Source organism: Lissotriton helveticus, chromosome 8 (genome assembly GCF_964261635.1).
Source record: "Lissotriton helveticus chromosome 8, aLisHel1.1, whole genome shotgun sequence".
NCBI lineage: Eukaryota > Metazoa > Chordata > Amphibia > Caudata > Salamandridae > Lissotriton > Lissotriton helveticus.
The window spans coordinates 1,578,537,520-1,578,557,282 of NC_136069.1; the positions used below are offsets into that span (position 1 = coordinate 1,578,537,520).

At 44.5% G+C, this 19,763-nt stretch overlaps 1 protein-coding gene across 2 annotated transcripts in view; it reads left to right on the top strand.

Annotated features, from left to right (window-relative positions):
• SLCO2B1 (solute carrier organic anion transporter family member 2B1) overlaps nt 1–19,763 on the top strand; it is a 498,318-nt gene that overhangs the window by 237,226 nt on the left and 241,329 nt on the right. For both annotated transcript variants that reach the window (XM_078658583.1, XM_078658584.1), the window contains one exon: nt 153–374. In XM_078658583.1, coding sequence (XP_078514709.1) covers nt 153–374 — 222 coding nt within the window. The remainder of the gene's footprint in view (nt 1–152; nt 375–19,763) is intronic.

The window sequence follows — 19,763 nt, forward strand, 5'->3', positions numbered from 1 at the left end:
AAATGTACTAATAACGATCTATGGTGAATAGCTGAAAGAACATTGTAATTGGGACGATATAAAGAGAAACCACACGCTATGTTTTACAACCAACATTAATTTCCTCCTAAAATGTAACATACCAAACATCCGTTTGTTATCCAATTTTAAAGGTGTGCACAGCAACTTGACTGACATTTGTCAGCTGGATGGGAGCAGCAGGACACTGAATAATTCCAAGTGCGCCAGTCACTCCACAAGTGGGAGTACGCATGTCCTGTCCTTCCTCTTCATTGGCCAGTTTCTCCTGGGAGTCGGTGGAGTCCCTATTCAGCCGTTTGGTATTTCGTACATTGATGATTTTGCCAGCAAAAGGAACTCGCCGCTTTACTTGGGTAAGACGTCCATATTTCAGCTGCCCTAACTGTACCCTTGACTGCCATGCCTCTGCTTGTCTCCCTTTGTTCACAACATTAATAGTTTCCTTGTGTAGTGGCAATCCCCTCATGACTGCTCCATACTTCATGGAAATTTGCTTTTGACTTTCAAAGTCTTCTCCAATGACTCTTTACTATGAAACATTGAGGTATGGCTTCACAAAATCTTGTTCAGGATTGTAGAAGTGCAAGGTCGAGCGTGGGCTTACTACTAAAAAGTATCCAAATCCCCGGATGCAGGATGAGGCCTGCAGAACCAGACCTTGAAAAGAGTGTGCAAGATTCAGGCGCGTGCGACCGCCTGCTGCGGCGTTACTCGGACTCTTTTTCCACCTGGGGCTAAGGAACCATTTGCTAGATCCAGAGCCCTCTATTGCTTAGTTTGAGAGACCAATTTTGCCCGAGTGGGGTCTTGTACCCAACATCCGGTAATAGCAACAAATATTTTTTTACTTTGTGACTATATAAAATGTATTTAATAAAGGCGTTCGTTCAACTTCATTAAAGATTTATACCATGTCTTAGGTGCATGTTTCTAGACCTTATTCCTTGCAACTATATACAGTTATGGGTCTACGCCATCTTGTACCATCTTCCTGTTATACAGAGGAAGCTTGGGCACTCATAAATGTTGTATAAATCTGGGCCATTTATAGAAGGCAAACGCATTTTACCAAACATAATTCTGAATCTTGTAAGGAATATCGTTTACTTCTTGCACAGCCTGTATTTTTCATGGGTCATTGGAAACAGGTGTCAGGATTAGGTGGGTGCGAAATTTACCTGATTTGCCTTCGCGTAAATATGTGGATTGTCCGCATAATTACGTGAAATGCAAAATCTGTCATTTTGAGCTAGGAGCTGTTGTGAAATGTTTCCTCTGGTCAATATTCGGGACAAGGACACATTAAATTGAAGCACCGCGAACAGCAGCTGCTCGTGTTCTCTTGTTTGTGTGCATTCACAGTATATTTTTTTACACAGATGGCGCCTAATTATACAACGTGGTGTCCTTTAAGGAATTTTACATAACCAACATTACACGCAATTCCCCAAATTCTGCAAATTACTCTGACATAATGTAAATTTCGCCAAGGCCTCTTCATTCAAAAGGAAAACTATGTCCTTTGAAATATATTTCGAGGCAGTATCACTATGTGATACTGCCTCGATACTATCTAGTGACAGCTGGCATTGCAGTGCCACTATATGGTGCCATCTAGTGATGGCTGGCATTTACTTCCTTATCATGAATACATAAAGCCGGCTATTCGTGAAATAACTGAGATGTGAATAAGTCATGTTCAGCAAGTTGTCTCTAGGGCAGCTGGTAAGTGGTCTGTAATTGTAAGTGACTACAAAAAGCCTGATTTGATTGGGTTTAAAGGGCAATCAGCAGCATCACCTAGAAGCATGGGTGCTCATGTTGGTTAGTGGTGTGGCCATTTGTGATATTCCTGAAACCTTTCTTCTGAATTCAGTGCTTTGGTCGCAGTCGAAGAAGCATAGATTACTTTCTTGAGTAGGAGTTGTTGCCCGCTGCTTTTGGGCACGGTCTATGCTTTAGAATCATGATACAGGGCAGAGGCAATGTAGAGATCTTTGGGACTTTGGTTGTGAAACATGTTGTGGTAGTGAATTGTGTTTGATGCATAATGGCTCATCCAGGCTCGTGCTCTTGAGCAACCAGTCATGGATCAGTCAAGAGATGTCATTAATGTAACTGTGAGCCAGACGCACAGGTGTTTTGTGGTAGTGGTGGCTCCAGAAATTGAGTGAGTGGCTGAAGTTGGGGTAGTGGCAGTAGACATGGTGGTGAAGACAGATGGGCAAGTATCCTTTGTTGGGAATGTAGAGTAGGTGGGCTTTGTATGATGAAACAACAAGGGCATTTACCACGAATGGCTGTACGACGACGCTGGAACCATGGCAGAGTCTTTACAACAAAAGTCTTTACTAAGACTTACCTTTTTTACCACAAGAATGCCTTTACCAAAATTTTTTAGTATTTTAGAGGTAAGTATAAAACCTTTTTTAACCCCTTCACTGCGGGGGTTATTCCCCCGCTGTGCTGGGGGGGGAGGGGGCGCGCACAGCGCCCGCATGCTCATCACGAGCTCAGCTCGTCATGAGCTACGGCGCTTCTGTGCCCATGACGAGCTGAGCTCGTCACAGGTGCATTGGCTCCCGTGGAACGCTCAGCACAGCAGGGGAATTCTCCCCGCACCTGAGAGTTCCACGGGCCATGACGAGCTGAGCTCGTCATGAGCATCGGAGCGCCGTGGCTCATGATGAGCTCAGCTCGTCATGAGCACCGAAGGTGTTAAATATATATGTGTATATATATATATGTGTAATGGGTTTATATTTACTTATAAAATACTTGCATTTCCGTTTTAAAAGCATGCATGGTAAAGGCAACTGTGTGGTAATAAAATATATATTTATTTATTTTTTCTTCTTAATTTTATATATAGATCATCCTATTAACCCACAATCCCTTAGCCTATAAAATACCATACCCACCCTAAACCCTAAAAATCTTTGCCACCCAAATAACTATACCCACCCTAAACCGTAAAATTACCAGTCGCCCAGAAACCCATACCCGCTCTAAGACCTAAAATTACCCTTACCACCTATACCAACCCTAAAAAATACCCTTACGGCCCAAAAACCCACATCCACCATAACTCCTAAAATGGCCCTTGCCACCTAAAATCCCACACCCACTCTTAACCTTTAAATTACTCTTAACATCCAAAATCCCTTACACACCATAAACCCTAAAATTATCCTTACCACCCAAAAACCCACAACTACCCTAAACCCTAAAATTAGCCTTCCCTCCCAAAACCCATACCTACCTTTAAAACCTAAAAGTACCCTTTCCACCCTAAAACCCAAACCCTTTTATAAAGAAAAACCCCAACCATGGTGCTACGTTTAAATCCTGAGTTACTGCTCCTCCAGACCAAGCATTTGAACCTAGACTTCTTATCAGTATGGAGGGTTTGTGAGTAATACACCAGTCACCCGTCTGTCTTATGTAACGTTGACTATACATGGTTTAAACATGGGTATTGATTCTATTGGTGTAAGGTTGGTGTGGGATGTAAAGTGCTTACCCCTACACTTGTATGAAGGAAGAAGTGCTAAGGCCCTTGTCAGGAGGCCACTGCAGCTTGCACCACCAATTACCACTGTCTGCGCAGTCAATGATGGCACCCACACAGGTGCTAATCATCACTCTGCTATAAGGTTGCAATTTTGATGGTTCAGCACCCCCTAAGCTATAAGAATTAGGGCTGGGCGTAGTTTGCGAACTAGCGCTACGCGAAGCTATGCAAAGTGCACTTCGCGAGCTACGCGTAGCAGTACGGGAACTGCGTAGTACCCTGTTCACACTGTGCAAGATGCCGTTTTCAATGATGCACCATGCAAACAAGCATCTGGCACTGTGCAATAATTGAAAACGGCATCTTGCACAGTGCGAGCTGTAGTTTTCTGCCGCTTGAGTAGATTTTTACTCAAGCGACCGCTTTCTCAACGCGGACTGGTAGTTTCTCATCGCGTGCAGTCGCGAGCATACGCGACCACACGCAATGAGAAACCTGACCTCCCCCCGTTGAGAATTCCGCCGGGAGGTTTATTTTCCACGCTTGCGATCGGCAACTTGATGTTGCTGATCGCGAACGAGGAAAGTCTCGCCGGGATGTCGTTTTGCTTGCTCGCGGTCGCCAACTTGACGTTGAGGACCGCGAGCAAGCAAAAAACAAGCATTTGCAATGCAATAGGTCTCGCATTATTTAAATTTGAGCTATTAGCATTGTAAATGGCAATTGTTTTTTGCTTTGTGCTATAGTTTTTTTTTTACATAAAAAGCTACATATAAAATATGTTTTATTAAAGTTATTTATGCAGTATCTAAATTTTGTTTGCATAAAAGAGTACAATAATATCTTAGTAAAAAAGTCAAATATTTTAATGGTAATTCACCAAATGTTCATTTATGTGTTGGTTTTGAAAATAGCTAAATTAATAGCCAGAACACGGTCTACAGCACATTACAAGGCTGGCAGAAAGAGAGAGGCATTCACATACACACAATCATGAACACCCACGCACGCGCATGATATCAAGCCCACGTTTCTTGAAACTACAAATACACAAACTATAAGAAGTCGGTCTAAGCTTCCTCCTAGCACTGCATTAAGCATTCTGTAAAATTGTACATTATGTTGTGTCTCACTCATCTAAGGGATCATTCTGTAAACATGTATAATTCCACAAGGTCACACTATGTCTGGCCACTCCGTTAGAAGATGCGTTTGCTGTTATTTCTCAGCAAAAATATGTATTGGTGTCTTTAACCTCAATCAAGTCTCCCTGTCCATTTACCCCACCATCTCGGTATATGTATTCCTCCACTTGTCGTTCTAAATAATGCATTTTTTTTAGAGGTGCGTTTAGTACCAAACGCATGAAAAATCTTAACTTAGTTAAAGATGTTGGTACCTACTCCAGTCAGAGGTGGGCGTTCGTGTCATTAACTCCAGTAGCCCCTGTCGCTGTAGTCGTAACCCCAATAACCTAAACAGGATTTCCTGAAAGACTATGTCTCTTGTCGCAAGTGCACCCAAGCAGCACAGGGACAAGACATCTTATATTTACTCCAGGCGAAATGTCAACAAAATCACAAGGTTAACTTCACATCATGAATTCTTTGAAGCCACTTCAACAGTAACATCACTCCGTTGACGTGAAAGGAAGTGACTTCACCCAGGCTTTGATCCTCATGAAATCCAAGCATATATTTTTAAATAACCCTTTAAATTTATGTAAAAATGAATCCAAATATCACAGAAAAATAGCAGACTTGGGACAACAGAGTGGAATCAAAGGAGTTGAAACCGAAACCTCTTGTGACACCTAAACAGGACAGCTAGTAAGAGTTGCTGTGGCAATGAATATCTGTCATTGGTTCTTTGTTGTTTTTTGAGGAGGCTGCAGTGCACAAAAGCACCTGTGATGTGGGAATGCGAGGGTCTCCGAAGATGCCTCCCCTGAAAGCCACAGGTCCTGGCGGGCACAACGAGACCACACAGGCTGCTGGTGCATAAACAAACACCCATCAACCCAGATTGAGTTACTTCAATCCTGCAGATTACCTGGAGACGCGCTTCTTGCATGGGTAGTACAGGTAATAGAAAGGAACAGGGCACCGGCTGAGCTGTGATATTAATTCAGTCAAGTATTAGACTATGAAATTAAACCTTACAACATGAGAACAAGGGCCTCCAGTTAAAATATCGATGTCTGTGATTTCCTTTTAAAGTATATATTGTACATTACCAGATATATATTTTTTAAAGTTACTGCAGCCAACTTACTGAGAGCCACGATTTGTGCAGGGTTATTGTATTGTTAACTGAAACCCTTGGTTTAAATGCGATTTAGAGGCGGCTCTTCATTCTTTCTTACTCATACACGCAATCACCACCCTATAGTCCTACATTTGTTTGTCATTTTCACTCCATCCTACGAAACGATTTCACAAACGTCAGGGATGCAAGAAGAAGAGCAAGACTGCTCCCTTGCAGTGAAAGGCAGCAATGTTGGTTAAATGCTCTTATCACAATCATTACACGGACACACAAACAGAAGGCAAAAAGGCAAAAGGGATTTGAGATTTTCCTTTCTGAATGCAACAAAATGATGACAGCATGTCTGCAAACTCTGCGCCATGCACCCCCTGCTTGCAACTTTAAATGGAGCTTCTCGGAGGAAACCGATCCTGCAGGGGTGCGTTACCACTGCAGCCGGGGTCACGTTTTCATGAAGTAGAACACTTAACAGCCGCCGTCCCTGTCTTGAACAATAAACGCTGTAGTATGCCAGCAGAACATTGATCTTTTAATACCGGCCATTCTACGTCTGCAGAGATGACATTTACTAAATTGGTTGTTTGCAATATTTACAGTGAATTAAAAATGCATGACTGCGGCTCCAATACAACAAGGAAAAGCAAAAACTCACCGCCGCAGCCCGGCTCGAACAGGAAGCCAGGCAACCTGTGTTGAGACGGGGGCGGGGCCGCAAAAAGACAGGAAGCAGACGGGAGCCTACCCCGCGCTCCTATGCCCGTCAGCCGGAAGATTGCCGGAAGATTTGCGTGTCAGCTAGCGGGGCTCCTGTGCTCGTGGAGAGCCCCGCCTGCTGCTGAGGATGACCCGCTGCCTGCCGCTGCCTGCCGAAGGAGAGAGGGAAGGAGAGAGGGACACACGAAAAGAACTCGGTAAGTGGGGTGTGAGGGGGGGAGGGGACATGTGCGCGCGCGTGTGTCTGTGTGTGTGCCTGTGTGTGCGTGTGTGCCTGTGCGTGCGCGTGTGTCTGTGTGTGTGTATGTATGCATGCATGCGTGCGTGTGTAAAAAAAAACGATGACTGGTGGGGGGGTTGCAAAGTGAAAGTAAGCAGCGCGTGTGTATGTGCGCATGCGTGAGTGCTGTGTATGCGTGTGCCTGTGATGTGCGCATGCGTGAATGTTGGTGCGCGTGCAAGCAGCTGAATCCAGCCGGGGAGAAGCGCGTGACAGTTTTTTGTCCATCATTCCCCCGTGTCAGCTCGCTATAAGTCTCCGACCCTGGACGCATCCTTCGGATGCGAATTCCAGGGCGAGACCTAATGACCACTGCACTACGCTACACGTGTTGGGTATACCAGCATGCTCCTGTTCTGTTTTTTCTGTCACAGAGATGGCTATCCCCTCTATGTTCAGGAATGGGACGAGGACAGGAGGGACCTGGGGGTAATAGCATGGTTTGACACTCAAAGCCTTGCAACTTTGGCTTGGCTGTGTACTCGCCATATGCTCCATTAATATCCCAGCTATTCTTTTGTGACTGTATTTAACTATTGAGAATGTATATCGCTGAAAACATGCAGACTTTTAAATATGTTGTGAGCTTATACTTTATCTTCATACAAATATGACATGAAATATATGATGATGAAATGATATATGACAATTTCACGCCTATTAATAAATCCAAATATGCATGGATTTGTAGTTGTAAGTGACTGAACAATGGACATTTTATTCTGCTGACAAATTAGCTGCTCTTCACATTTTTCGACAGGGAGTGGAAGGGTAAAAATGGAAACCATAAGAAACAAGCATTTGGAATGCAATTGGTCTCACATTCACGCTGATAGGATTGTAAATGACAATGCCTTTTATTTGTTTTAAAACAAAAAACGAATAAAAGGCATTGTCATTTGCAATGCCAATAGCTCAAACTCGAGTGAATGCGAGACCTACTGCATTGCAAATGTGTGTTATCTATGTCATGACGTTGCGAGTTCTGGGTAACATTTTTTTCCACTCTGCCCTTTCCAAGAAAAGCGCCATAAAATATTCATGAAAATCGACTTGATCAATAAAAGGTTGTGTAATGTAGATGTCAAGAAGGTGTATATAGTTTGAATTTTATAGGCCCTGTTAGATTGCATACTCTGATTTTCAAAACTACCTGTAGGACTTAAGGATTTTTGGTAAATTTTCGGTCAAATTGTGTTAAGGATGTTCCATTTAACCTACAGACTTTAACAGTCTTCTTGGAGAAGGTGAATCATCAACATCCTCGGAGAGTCAGACTTTCTTTGCACAAAGTGAACACATTGAAATATTTAATGAGTGCCTTTTTAGAACCCATACGTTTTTAAGTTCCATTAAGTAAAATGTGTGCTTGAAATTGAATCATTTGCTACGATATCTAAGATTATTGGGGGTAGGAAAGAACATTCCTCCCAGAAGTTATTCGGATATATTCGTTTCACTTTCTTGGTGTAAATCTACAGGCGTATTTAGATCCCATCACTTTCAAAGTTCACCTGTTGCCACTGATCTCTGTGCACCTTGAGGAACCTTTCGTGCTCCCCCACCCCTGTGCCACCAAACATCCAGCCCCTGGGGTACACAATATCCAGCCCCTGGGGTACACAATATCCAGCCCCTGTGGTACACAACATCCAGCCCCTCTAGCACACAACATCCAGACCCCTGTGTTACACAACATCCAGACCCCTGTGTTACACAACATCCAGACCCCTGTGTTACACAACATCCAGACCCCTGTGTTACACAACATCCAGACCCCTGTGTTACACAACATCCAGACCCCTGTGTTACACAACATCCAGACCCCTGTGTTACACAACATCCAGACCCCTGTGTTACACAACATCCAGACCCCTGTGTTACACAACACCCGGCCCCTGTGGCCCACCACACCCGGCCCCTGTGGCACACAACACCCGGCCCCTGTGGCCCACCACACCCGGCCCCTGTGGCCCACCACACCCGGCCCCTGTGGCCCACCACACCCGGCCCCTGTGGCCCACCACACCCGGCCCCTGTGGCCCACAACACCCGGCCCCTGTGGCCCACAACACCCGGCCCCTGTGGCCCGCAACATTCAGCCCTTGTGGCCCACAACACTTCAGTGCTGATTTCATCTCCATCCATGCTAGTATTTTCCCAAATAAGCGCATCCACAGAGGAATCCACTGATGGTTTCGAAGCAGTGACCGGCAGCTGGGCCTCTTCGCACACCTCTTGAACATTGCTGTTGTGCTGCATCAGCAAGAGAAAGTCCTGTAGAGAGTTATTGTCTGCATGGAGGTCCCCAATCTGAGAAGTTGCTGCACTCGCATTGGTAGTGTAGTGTGTAAAGAGGAAGTTTAAACCGGTTGGAACCCCCTCTCCAGCCTCCAGTTGTTCCACAACTGCAGATCAGACTAGGGGAGGCGCTCACTCAGAGCAGCTGGAATGCAGTCGGATGTCTCAAGAGTAAGACAGCATTCAATACACATGTTCACCTTCAGGCAAAAATGTTTAATTACAAAATGGAGCACAAGGGTAAAACAGGCCACGTGGGCCATGAAATCTTGTTTCAGAGCTGAGGCATCATTGTTACCGTCCTATCAGCACACTATATAGGCTCCTAATTTAAATCTACGTGGGTGATGGAAATGTGCTGTAGAGACCAATAAAAAGTACACAATTCATGCTAGTTTTTTTCAGCCGGTGTGTATGAAGTGTACATTATGTTCAAATTACAAGTGGAAAGTATGTGCAAAACCTTCTAATCGTGGTGCACCCTATGCAGATGCAAGCACAGTGTGACAATCGTACTTCCCACATCGGCAGTAAAGACCGGGCTTAATTTGTGCCGGAGGTTCGCACTGGCACTTGTTTTTGAGGGCTAGGATTTATTTTTCAGCATGAGACTTGGACTCAGAACAAGAGTAGCAAAGGCAGAAAGTAAGGAAGCAAAGAAGAGAACGATAGAAAAACAAGCACAAAGGGAACAAGCACTTTTAAAGTCAATAGTTCTCAGTTCTAAAAGGCACAGCTATAGGCTTTGAAATGTTTTGTATTTTTCGTAGGTGTCATTACGTGGGGACTTGCATGGCCAGCAATTTTGCATTCTTTCTATCAAAAAGAAAATCAATTCCAAGATGACCACTGATGCATGCGTATGAATAGGGAAGCTTAGCGATCATTCTTAATTTGCCAATCTAACACAGTGGATGGCTATGTTAGATTGGACCATTAAATTGAAAGGAAAAAAGTTCCAGCGTGTACAAAAATAGTAAGGGCATATCCTGACACCACTTTGAAGATCCGTAAGTTGCAGACCTACTGATCGTAAGGCTGTCACCCAAGGCACTGGGTTGATACTGAACTCTATTCAGCATGCAATGCATTCATGTTTCAATTCAATATCGCTTATTCTGTGTTGTTTCATCAATATTTCAATTTTATTCTTCATTCATAATTTTCTTGTTGTCAACATGTTTAATTCACATGATTTCATTATTTAGTTCCATAATACGTGTATACACATTCCAATGCATTTTGGTGCTCTCTGCACCTTCATCAGGGAACAATCTGCAATTAATAGACAATCATAAAACATCCTTAGTAGTCTGTTCCAACTTGACTATTTCATTTATAATCCTTTTACTTCTAACTGCGGTTTCTATTAACCCCTTTACGCGCTCGCTTTGACATGCTTTAGTGCACATTTTGTTTTCTGGTTTTATAAACCAATGCCCGTAGTGGCTGTGGATGTATCCCTTAAATGTTGGTGTTTACACTTACTATTGCCACCATTATTACACTATATTCAAGGGTAAGTGCTGTCTTCGTATTGCTTAAACACTGTCGGCTCATAGTTTAGTAACTTTCTAAAAAAGGTCCACATTTATGCTATATTTCATAAGAAGCACCAAGCATTTATACTTCATTCTAACTGGCTCTTGAGCTGACTCCCTTCATTAAAAAATGTCGCTTGCTGCTTGCACTCAACTTATTGTGGTTAAGTAAACGCCCAACCTTTTCACCGCGTGTCACCGCATATTTTTGGCGTTTTGTCATGAGACTTACATTACTTGCATGTGCTTCCTCGCTATTGCGCTACGTTATACTTAGCTTGCATTTTCGTATGAATTTAACCTGCGCTCTGCTATTGTGCCGCACTCTGGTAAGGGAGAAGCCGCTTCTATCTCACTCCGCTCACCTTCTTAGTTACCTTCCACCTTCTTAGTTCAAATGTGTCCTCTCTCCTCCGCCGCTGCCGGCAACACTCTCGGGATGTGCTATGACGTGTGCTTCACGTGATGTTAACCCTGAATAAACTATCGCGCGTGCGCGCTGTGTGATATTCGCGCGTAGCTGTTTTTAAAAAAAAAACATTATTGGGACTTGCAATTGTCCCATGTGCTTGGTAAACTTTCTGAATGTGCGATCAAGGAGCGTACTACGTTGTCAGTAACCATGACGCCTTGGCGTCTTAAATGTTCAACACATGTCCATTAAAGACCATTCTTATCACATTTAAGTGTATGATCAGTTCCAAATTCATAAGTAACATGTAAATTCAGTCCTGTCATTAAGCCCGTGTGGCTTTAAACTGTTCAGGTGATATATCCAATGGTTTTCTCTTTTTAACAAGTTTTTCTTGTTAAGCGGACCTTCTTTCTTGGGGATAATTTCCAATACACAAGCTCTTAATTGGCTGATGTGGTGTTTTTTTTCTTGAAAATGTACCGCTACCGATGATTTGGGTGATTTGGTGCGAATGTTACTTTTGTGCTCGTTGAGCCGGGTTTTCAATTTTCTTTTCGTGTGTCCGACGTACACCGAGCCACACGGACATTTGAGCATATATACTATGTTCATGGAGTCGCACGTCGCATTAACTTTCAAAGGAATCTTGTATCCCTTCATGGGATGGGAAATCAAACTCCCCTTCATTACGTTATGGCAATTGATGCAGTTCAAACAGGGGATGGTTCCCCGAAATGCGCTCATAGTTGATTGTTCCCTTGGGTGTTTCAATAATTCACCTAGATTTTTTGCTCTAGTGTACGTGAATCGAGGTTCTTTCGAGAAAATTCCTTTATAGTCTGGTTCCAGCGTAAGTATACGCCAGTTTCTTTTTATGATAGCTTTGTATTGGAAGCTCACATTAGAAAATTTACTAACGCATGTAATCCGTTGTTCAGAGGTCCGTGTCTTACTGGTCAAAAGTTCACTTCTGGATTTGGTTCTTGTTCTGGTTAGTGCTTCCTGTATTATTTCATCTGGGTACCCCCTTTCTTTAAATCTTTTCGCCATATTGTCTAATTACGATTCACATTGTGTATCCTCAGAGACCACTCTCTTAACCCTAAGAAACTGATAATAGGGTAAGTGTTTTTTGAGTGCATGGGGGTGATGACTCTCATATTTTAAAAGGTAATTTCTATCCGTTTTCTTTAGATATAGGTTGGTCTTGAATTGGTTTTCCTCCCTCCTTATCTCTACATCTAAGAACTGGATGCATCTGTCATTTATCTGCCATGTAAATCCAATGCGATCAACTTTGGTGTCCAAAATCTCCAATTGTTTCTGCAACGACTCCGTGGTACCTCTCCAAATTATAAATACATCAACTATAAATCTGACAAACATAAGTAGGTTTAAGTTTATTTTATTGTACAGTTAATAAAAACTCACAATGTTTGAAAAATAAAAATTTTAAAAGGTCAATATTTTCTTAAAACCAGTAAGGTGCAATGGCTCAAGTGTTAAAAGTATAAAAGTCTCAGCTTTGGTTACATAAGAATCAGTGGGGTTTTCGTGGCCTTGTTACTTTTCAAAATTCAAAGACCTTGGTAGCCAGGGGTGTTTGCTCTATTGTTATTTTTCTTCTGCTTGACAAGACCCTCTGGATTTTTCGTTCAATCTTGTGGCCACTATATCAAAAAATGTTGTTGTTCTGCAGTTTAGCTGAGTTTCGTCAGGATTAAAACAGAGCATCACCGCCTGCCTGCAGCTCCTTATGCCCTTCTGATTCCATAGAGCCCGTAACAAGGAGCGCCTTATGTCCTGTAGGTTTGTGCAAATGCAGATAATGTGTATGAGGTCCTCTTTCGCAGAAAGACAGAGGCGGCATTGATTTGCAGGATTCTCCCTTGTCCATGGAGCCAGGTGCGGAGCTATAGGAATCCTGCCCATGCGCATATTAAGGAACTTGTTTTTTGTCTTCTGTGTGAGGCCAGTCGTTAGATACTCTTGTGGTTTTAGAGCGCTGTAGCCATTCAGCACGACCCATCCGTGAGCTCTTTTAGCTAGGGTGGCTTTGTCCTCAATTGATGAGACCATCTTGGTGACTTTTGACACCACTTTTTTGAAGGTGCCAAGGTCGGTTGCCGACTCCCATAGGTCTACAAGTCCTAAGACCTTCAATGATTCCATTAAATAGGTCCTTGCAGGTGAGTTGACTCTGATGGTTAGTTCGGTCCAAAGGTGGGCGTTTAACGACCCTTGGTCGGCATCTCTGATTTTCCGCCAGCTTTTTAGATATGCGCCTCTTCTCTCCACCGCTTGTTTCTGGAGGCCGAATTCGAGGCGAATTTGTGCGGGTGATGAGTTGGTGGGGAGGTGAAATATTGCCCTGTATGCTCGACTGATGGTTTTATCTAGTGTTGTTGCATCTTTGCCTCTCATGGATTCGCTACCATAGGTAAGCATGGGCTGTAGGCGAGCTCTTAATACCTGTAGGAGAGGGCCCAGTGATCGTTCAGGGAGTGCTTTCTGCAGAGGCTTTACCGATAGGTAGAATGTCGTGCCCTTTCGACGAATTTCTTCTAGTTGCTGTTTGAAGGAACCATTACCGTCTATTGTGACGCCTAGGTATTTATAAGAGGCTACCTGGTCTAACCTCTGTCCGTCCAGGAACCATGCGGGTTTCCGTTTTTTGTGATAGTTTATTGTCATTACTTTTGTTTTGTTTAAGTTAATTGTTAATGAGTTGGTTTTTGAAAATGCGTTGGTTTTGTCAAGGAGATGTTGGAGGCCGACGGGGGATCGACTGATGAGGACTAGGTCGTCTGCATAGAGGAGGTTTGAGAGGGAGATGTTGCCTAGTCTTGGGGCATGGGATTTAACTGTCTCCAGTTCACCAGGGAGGTCTGCAAGAAAGAGGTTGAACATCGTGGGGGCTAGCACGCAGCCCTGTTTCAGGCCTTTACTGGTCTTGATTTGTCTCGAGAGGTGCGAGCCAGAGCCCAGTTTGATCCTGACCCAGGTGTCGGTGTATAACATTACCAGCTGCTGTAAAAGTGGGCCTGGGATTTCCCATCTGTCCAACTTCCGCCAGAGTTTTTTCCGATCTACGTGGTCGAACGCAGCGCTGTAGTCAATAAAGCACATGGAGAGAGAGCTCTTGGAAGCTTTTGCTGCGTCGGACAAAAGAGTTAGCGCCATGATGTTTGTCGAGGTTCCCTGGCCGCTGCGGAATCCAGTTTGGGTTGCTGGGATGGTGTTATTTGCTGTTGCCCAAGATGTTAATTCCTCCAAGATTAGGCCTGCATAGTATTTTGCCTCTGTATCGATTAGGGCTATAAGGCGATAGCTACTTGGGTCGCTCCTGGCTCCCTTTTTGTAAATTGGGCTTATTATCGAGCCTCTCCAGGATGTTGGTATGGTTGCTGTTTCTCTTATTGCGTGGAATACTGGTGTCAGGGTGTTGCACCAGAAGGCAGTGTCTTGCTTGTATAGTATGGGCGGTATCCCGTTGGGACCGGGGGCCCCCTCGAGTTTGCCCTTTAGAATTAGTTTTCTTAATCTGTCCGGTGTGTCCTGGAATGAGTTCTCTTCTTGAGGTGCGGTTGAGTCGAATGTTGGTAGTAGGCGTTTAGCCTCAATTGGGTTTTGTTCCTTGGTTGGTTTCCGCCCGCAGGCTTGGATTTTATTGTCGGAAGATATGCCAAGGTTGTCGGGGCTCTTGTGCACTGCGTCTGACCTGTCTCCCCCTGCAGGCGCTGCCTTTGCAGGGTCGGCTTTGTTGAAGTGAGCTGATAGGTAGGTAGCCCAGTCAGATTCGGAGATGTTGGAGTTAATGCCTTTGTGGCCTGGTTGTTGGAGGCTGTGAATGATCTTCCAAAAGCCGGAACTATTCTTCTGTTTGGAGTTATGAAGGATTTTTACCCAGAGGTCCTCGTTTAGTTGCCTTTTTCTTTCCCAAGTTTTCTTTTTTAACTGTGCTTTTAGCTTGCGGAGATTCTTTTGGGTGTCCTCGATGTTGGGGTGTTTTCGGAGTTCTTTGAGAGACTTTTTTATTTCTCGCTTTATATTTTTTATCTCTGCAGTTGTTATTTTGCCGTGTATGATCCTGGCGATGTTGTTGCCTTTTTGAGTTTTTGTCTCTGTTGCGTGCTTGGCTCCTAGTTCCTTTACGAAGTCTACCCAGGCGTCAAGGGGGTTATTGTTTGAGCTGGATGTCTGATGTATAAGTGTTTTAGCGCTATTTAGAAGTTTCTCAGGCTTGGTGGGCTTGCATCTTATTCTTCTGTAGTTGGTGGTGTGTTCTGTGACGATGTATCTTTTTGCAGCTGCTTCGTTCATGCAAGTCAGCCCAAGATTGATTTCTAGAGGCAGATGGTCACTTTGGGTGCTTTCTCCTATCTTGAACGAGCTTATTTTCTCATACAGTGGAAGTGATACAAGCATGAAGTCAAGGTGTGAGAAAGTGCTTGATGAGAAATATGTTGGTGCTGGAGGGATATCCTCAATGAGTCGTCCGTTGAGCACTCTTAGGTTTAATTGCTCAAGGTCTTGTACTAACTGGGTTGAGGTTTTGGTTTGTTTGTTTCGTGGGGGGAAAGCTTGGCTTGGGATTTTCCAGATGGTGTCCATTTCTTTTGTCATTTCGTCCGAGGTTTTGTCTCCGAAGAGGTTGAGGTTGAAGTCTCCTGCCATAAGTGTGTTTTCCATATCCCCCTCGACCATGAGCCTTGTCAGTTCTTTGACAAGTTCCCTTGACCCAGATTTCTTGTGCTTCGGGTGAATGTATGTGTTTATGACGTGTAGCTGTTGGGTGGCCTGTTCGTTTTTGACTGTAAGTGATATGAGCTGTATTTCATTTGGTGGGGTGATGTTGTTGTATAGCTCCTATATATCCTTATATCGTGTTAAGTTAGCATAGGTACATTTGAGATTTAAACGCCATTTTTCCTTTCTTGCAACTTCTGCACACGACCCTTAATTGTTGACTTAGCTTTCAACCTAGTGGTTTGCCGTGGTGTATGTGAGAATAATATGTTATTGCTCTGATATCAGTCTTGTTTAATAAACCATGTCTGCACGGAGAGTGCTGAAGTTTCAGGAGCAACACGAAATGGAATTGTTATGAGGTCTGATCTCCACGCTTTCATAGTCATAACACAAGTGCAGCCTTTGCCAACTTGGGCTTGAGGCGGGATTGATATTGCTTTGCACGAGAATTGTTAACACACTTGATGCGGTGCACATGCAGAGAGAGCTGGTGTATGCTGATGTGATTCCTTCATGCTAGGACACTAAGGTATGGGCCCGCCCTAAAACAACCCAAAGAGACCTTCTTAGATAATAATATAATATATGTGTTAGGGAGGGTGAGATATAAGTGTTGTTAACTCTTATTCATTACAGCATGTTAACATGCTGTCACCATTCGCTTTTTATGTCTTAGTAACTATGCTGATAATTTTGCTACTGATAATAAGTATACTTGTATTATCAAAGATACTGCGCCTGAGAAGACGGCATTAGTAAATAAACATTTCAAATGCACATGTGTCTTCTTTACTCCATGTTCTGGTTTGTAATGATAATATAACGAAAGAGTGTTCATGAGTCCCACGTACCCTGAGGTACTGTAAGTTCATGTTCTGGTTTGTCTAAACATTGGGTGTTTGATATGTCCAATGAGACACTGTAGCTAGCTCGGTAAGGGGTGAGTTGGTTGCTAAGGTAAGTTTTGGGACATCCTAATTTGCCGAGGTTCCACTCCTCTGTGCACAGTTCTGTGTGAGTACAGAAACCCTGCAACATGGCGCCCAACGGTTTCGGTGGTCTTATATCATGACACTCGAGTAGTTTGTCGTTCATGCCTTAACCCCTTCACATCCGTTTCCGGAAAACGGGGTGTTGGTGAAACCTACCTATTTTTTGAAATAGGTCTTTATTCAAGCTTGATTCTTACTTAAACGGTTTCTTTGAATTACTACCCAGTTGTGCTACAAAGTATTCTTTGTGTTTTCTTGTTTCCAATTCTGTAATGGCGGCAGCGGTGGCTATTGCGCAGCATAGTCGCGTAGCGGTACGCAACCATCTTCAGACGTACCAGGTCCCAGTAGATGGGATGGCTGTGATTTTCGTGGTAAGTGCAGATCCGGCGTTTCCTTACGAGTTGTTTTACTCTTGGGTTACGTTTCCGGCTGTGGACGCTAATTCTGGTTTGTACCACTCCTACACCGCCTCGGATGTCCCGGCTGAATATACGCCATACAGGGCCTTGGAAATACCTATTGATCATTGGCAGCATCGAGTTTGGTTTGATGGCGCCCTCCCCCACTCTTTGTCCCGTGCGAGGTTAGGTCCACTCTCAATTCCAGGTACTAATTGGCCTGCGTTGGGTGGCTTTACCCCGCACCCGAATCACGGGGCTTGTACCCTGGCAGAAATTCGCAGGCTACATGTAGTTTCCATTTCCGTGATTCGTGCTTTAGTGCAATACATCGGTCGACATCTTCCTGGTGGTCCCCAGGGGGGTGCGGCCGCTCCCATGGAACGAGGCGGAATGCGTCTCAATCCAGTGATGGTAAATTCGGTTTTTGGTGCGCGTCCTGTTGACAACGATGACTTCCCATTCTGGCTAGCAGAGAAGTTTGATCAACTGGAAGCGGTTTTTCCGAATTCTACTCCTGCTGATAAACATAGAATGTTGACGATTACTCTCCCGAAGGATATTACTCCTGAACTTGCTGACTGTGACAGCTGGGGAAAAACATTTGCGGCAGTTTATACAAGGTGCTTCGGCACCCCGTCTATGACTGCCCTGCCTGAAATCGTTAGACGTGTTCAGAATGATCACGGTCCAGAGGCAGCGGTTGAATTGGGTATGCGCCTGTGTGGTTCTTTTGAGATTGTAAGTGATCTCATTCTCTCCAATGTTAAAGGAGATGCAGTTAACTTTCAGGTGTCGAATGCTTTGGCTGCTCTGCCCGATGCCGACAAACCCCGCCAGTTAGCAAAGATTGTGGTGGCCGCTTATAAAACGATTGGCCGCACAAGTAGAGGTCTGAAATATTTTCCAGTGAAGGAGAAAAAACAACCACAGGGGCAATCTGCAGTGACAGATGCCCAGCCAAAGTCCAAGAAACAAAATTGGCCTAAAAAACAGACACAGGGGAAGCAGACAATGCAGACTCAGGGTACTTTTCCTGCGATACAATCTCCTGCGCCACCCGAAAAAGTTTATGATTTGCGCGACCGCGCGATGATTAAATCACCTGATCGTTTTCAGGGTTCTGATCAACGCTCTCCTCGTTCCTTTCAGGACACATCGGCCCCGAAGACCGGTGGAGGAGGAGGGGGTGGACGTGGACGTGGTGGCCAACAAGGACGTGGTCAGTCCCGCCAGACGGACGGCGCAGTGAAGCAGGAGGATTCTACGCCTAGGCGTCCGCAGTTTGCGAAAAAGAAAGTCGCAGCCTTAACAGCGCATCGATATGCCACAGATAGTGAGAACGCGGCTTCGGAATCTGACGTGGGCTCTGACCTTGCTGGACAGCGCGGCGGAGATAACCATAGTCAGAGAGGCGCTGCGTCCACTACTGAGGGTGACAGCGACTGATGTCTACGTTGTGATAGAAACAGCGGATACGAGACTTGCTCCCCCTGAAAGACTATATGAAATTGTCCTGTTAATTGAAGGTGACATACAGCGTACCGTTAAAGGTGTATTTTGGGAGAATCTGTCTTCTACATATGATATTTTACTTTCGGAGGCTGACTGGCCCCCACCTTTTGTGCTCGCGGCGCCGCGAGGGGAGGAGGTGATCCTACCCAGTTTCGCGAACACTGTCTCGAAAGAGCATGCGCAGCATTTTGCAGAAGAGTGGGCTCGGGCTCTCGCGCCGGCTCTGTACCGTAACCAATGTGGTTGGGATAAATTGTCGCCTTGCCACGAAATTCCGTTGCGGTCTCAGCCGCAGCCTCAACCTCAATATCCCATTCGGCGTGAAGCAAAATCTTCCGTCGCGGAAATCCTTGAACAATTGGAATATCAAGGAGTTATTGAAACGTGTGTGCCACCGATGAATAATCCCCTTTTTACTGTGAACAAACCTGACGGATCATATCGTTTGGTTTTGGATTACCGGCATTTAAACTCGCATTGCCGTAACTGTGCAGTACAGAATACCCACGGCTCTGCCCTAGTGGATAGTCTAGTGCGTAAGCGTTTCAAGACAACGCTTGACATATCCAATGGTTTTTATGCCCACAGATTGGACAGCTTTAGCTCCCAATGGACCAGTTTTACGAGCGCTGGAGTCCAAAAACAATTCCGGCGTCTTCCAATGGGCTACAAGAATAGTCCTGGTATATTTACCGCTCGAATTGTCTCTATTCTGGAGGCACTCGACCCTGATGCTTTTTCGTATGTGGATGACATCTATCTCACAGACGACGATATTTGGGAGCATCTGTGTCGTGTAAATTCTCTTGTTTGCAACTTCGCAGACATGGGTTACAAATTCAACTTTGCAAAATCGCACATTGCAGAACACACAGTGTTGTTTTTGGGCTATGAGCTCAACAATGAAGGTAGAGGTTTGGCTCCTCACTTCTTAGAGAAGTGCGCACAATTGCGCGCTCCAACAACACTGAAAAAATTACAGTCTTTACTGGGCTTTTTGAATTTCGGTAGGACTTACATTCCGGAATATGCCCAGCGTATCAAGCCTC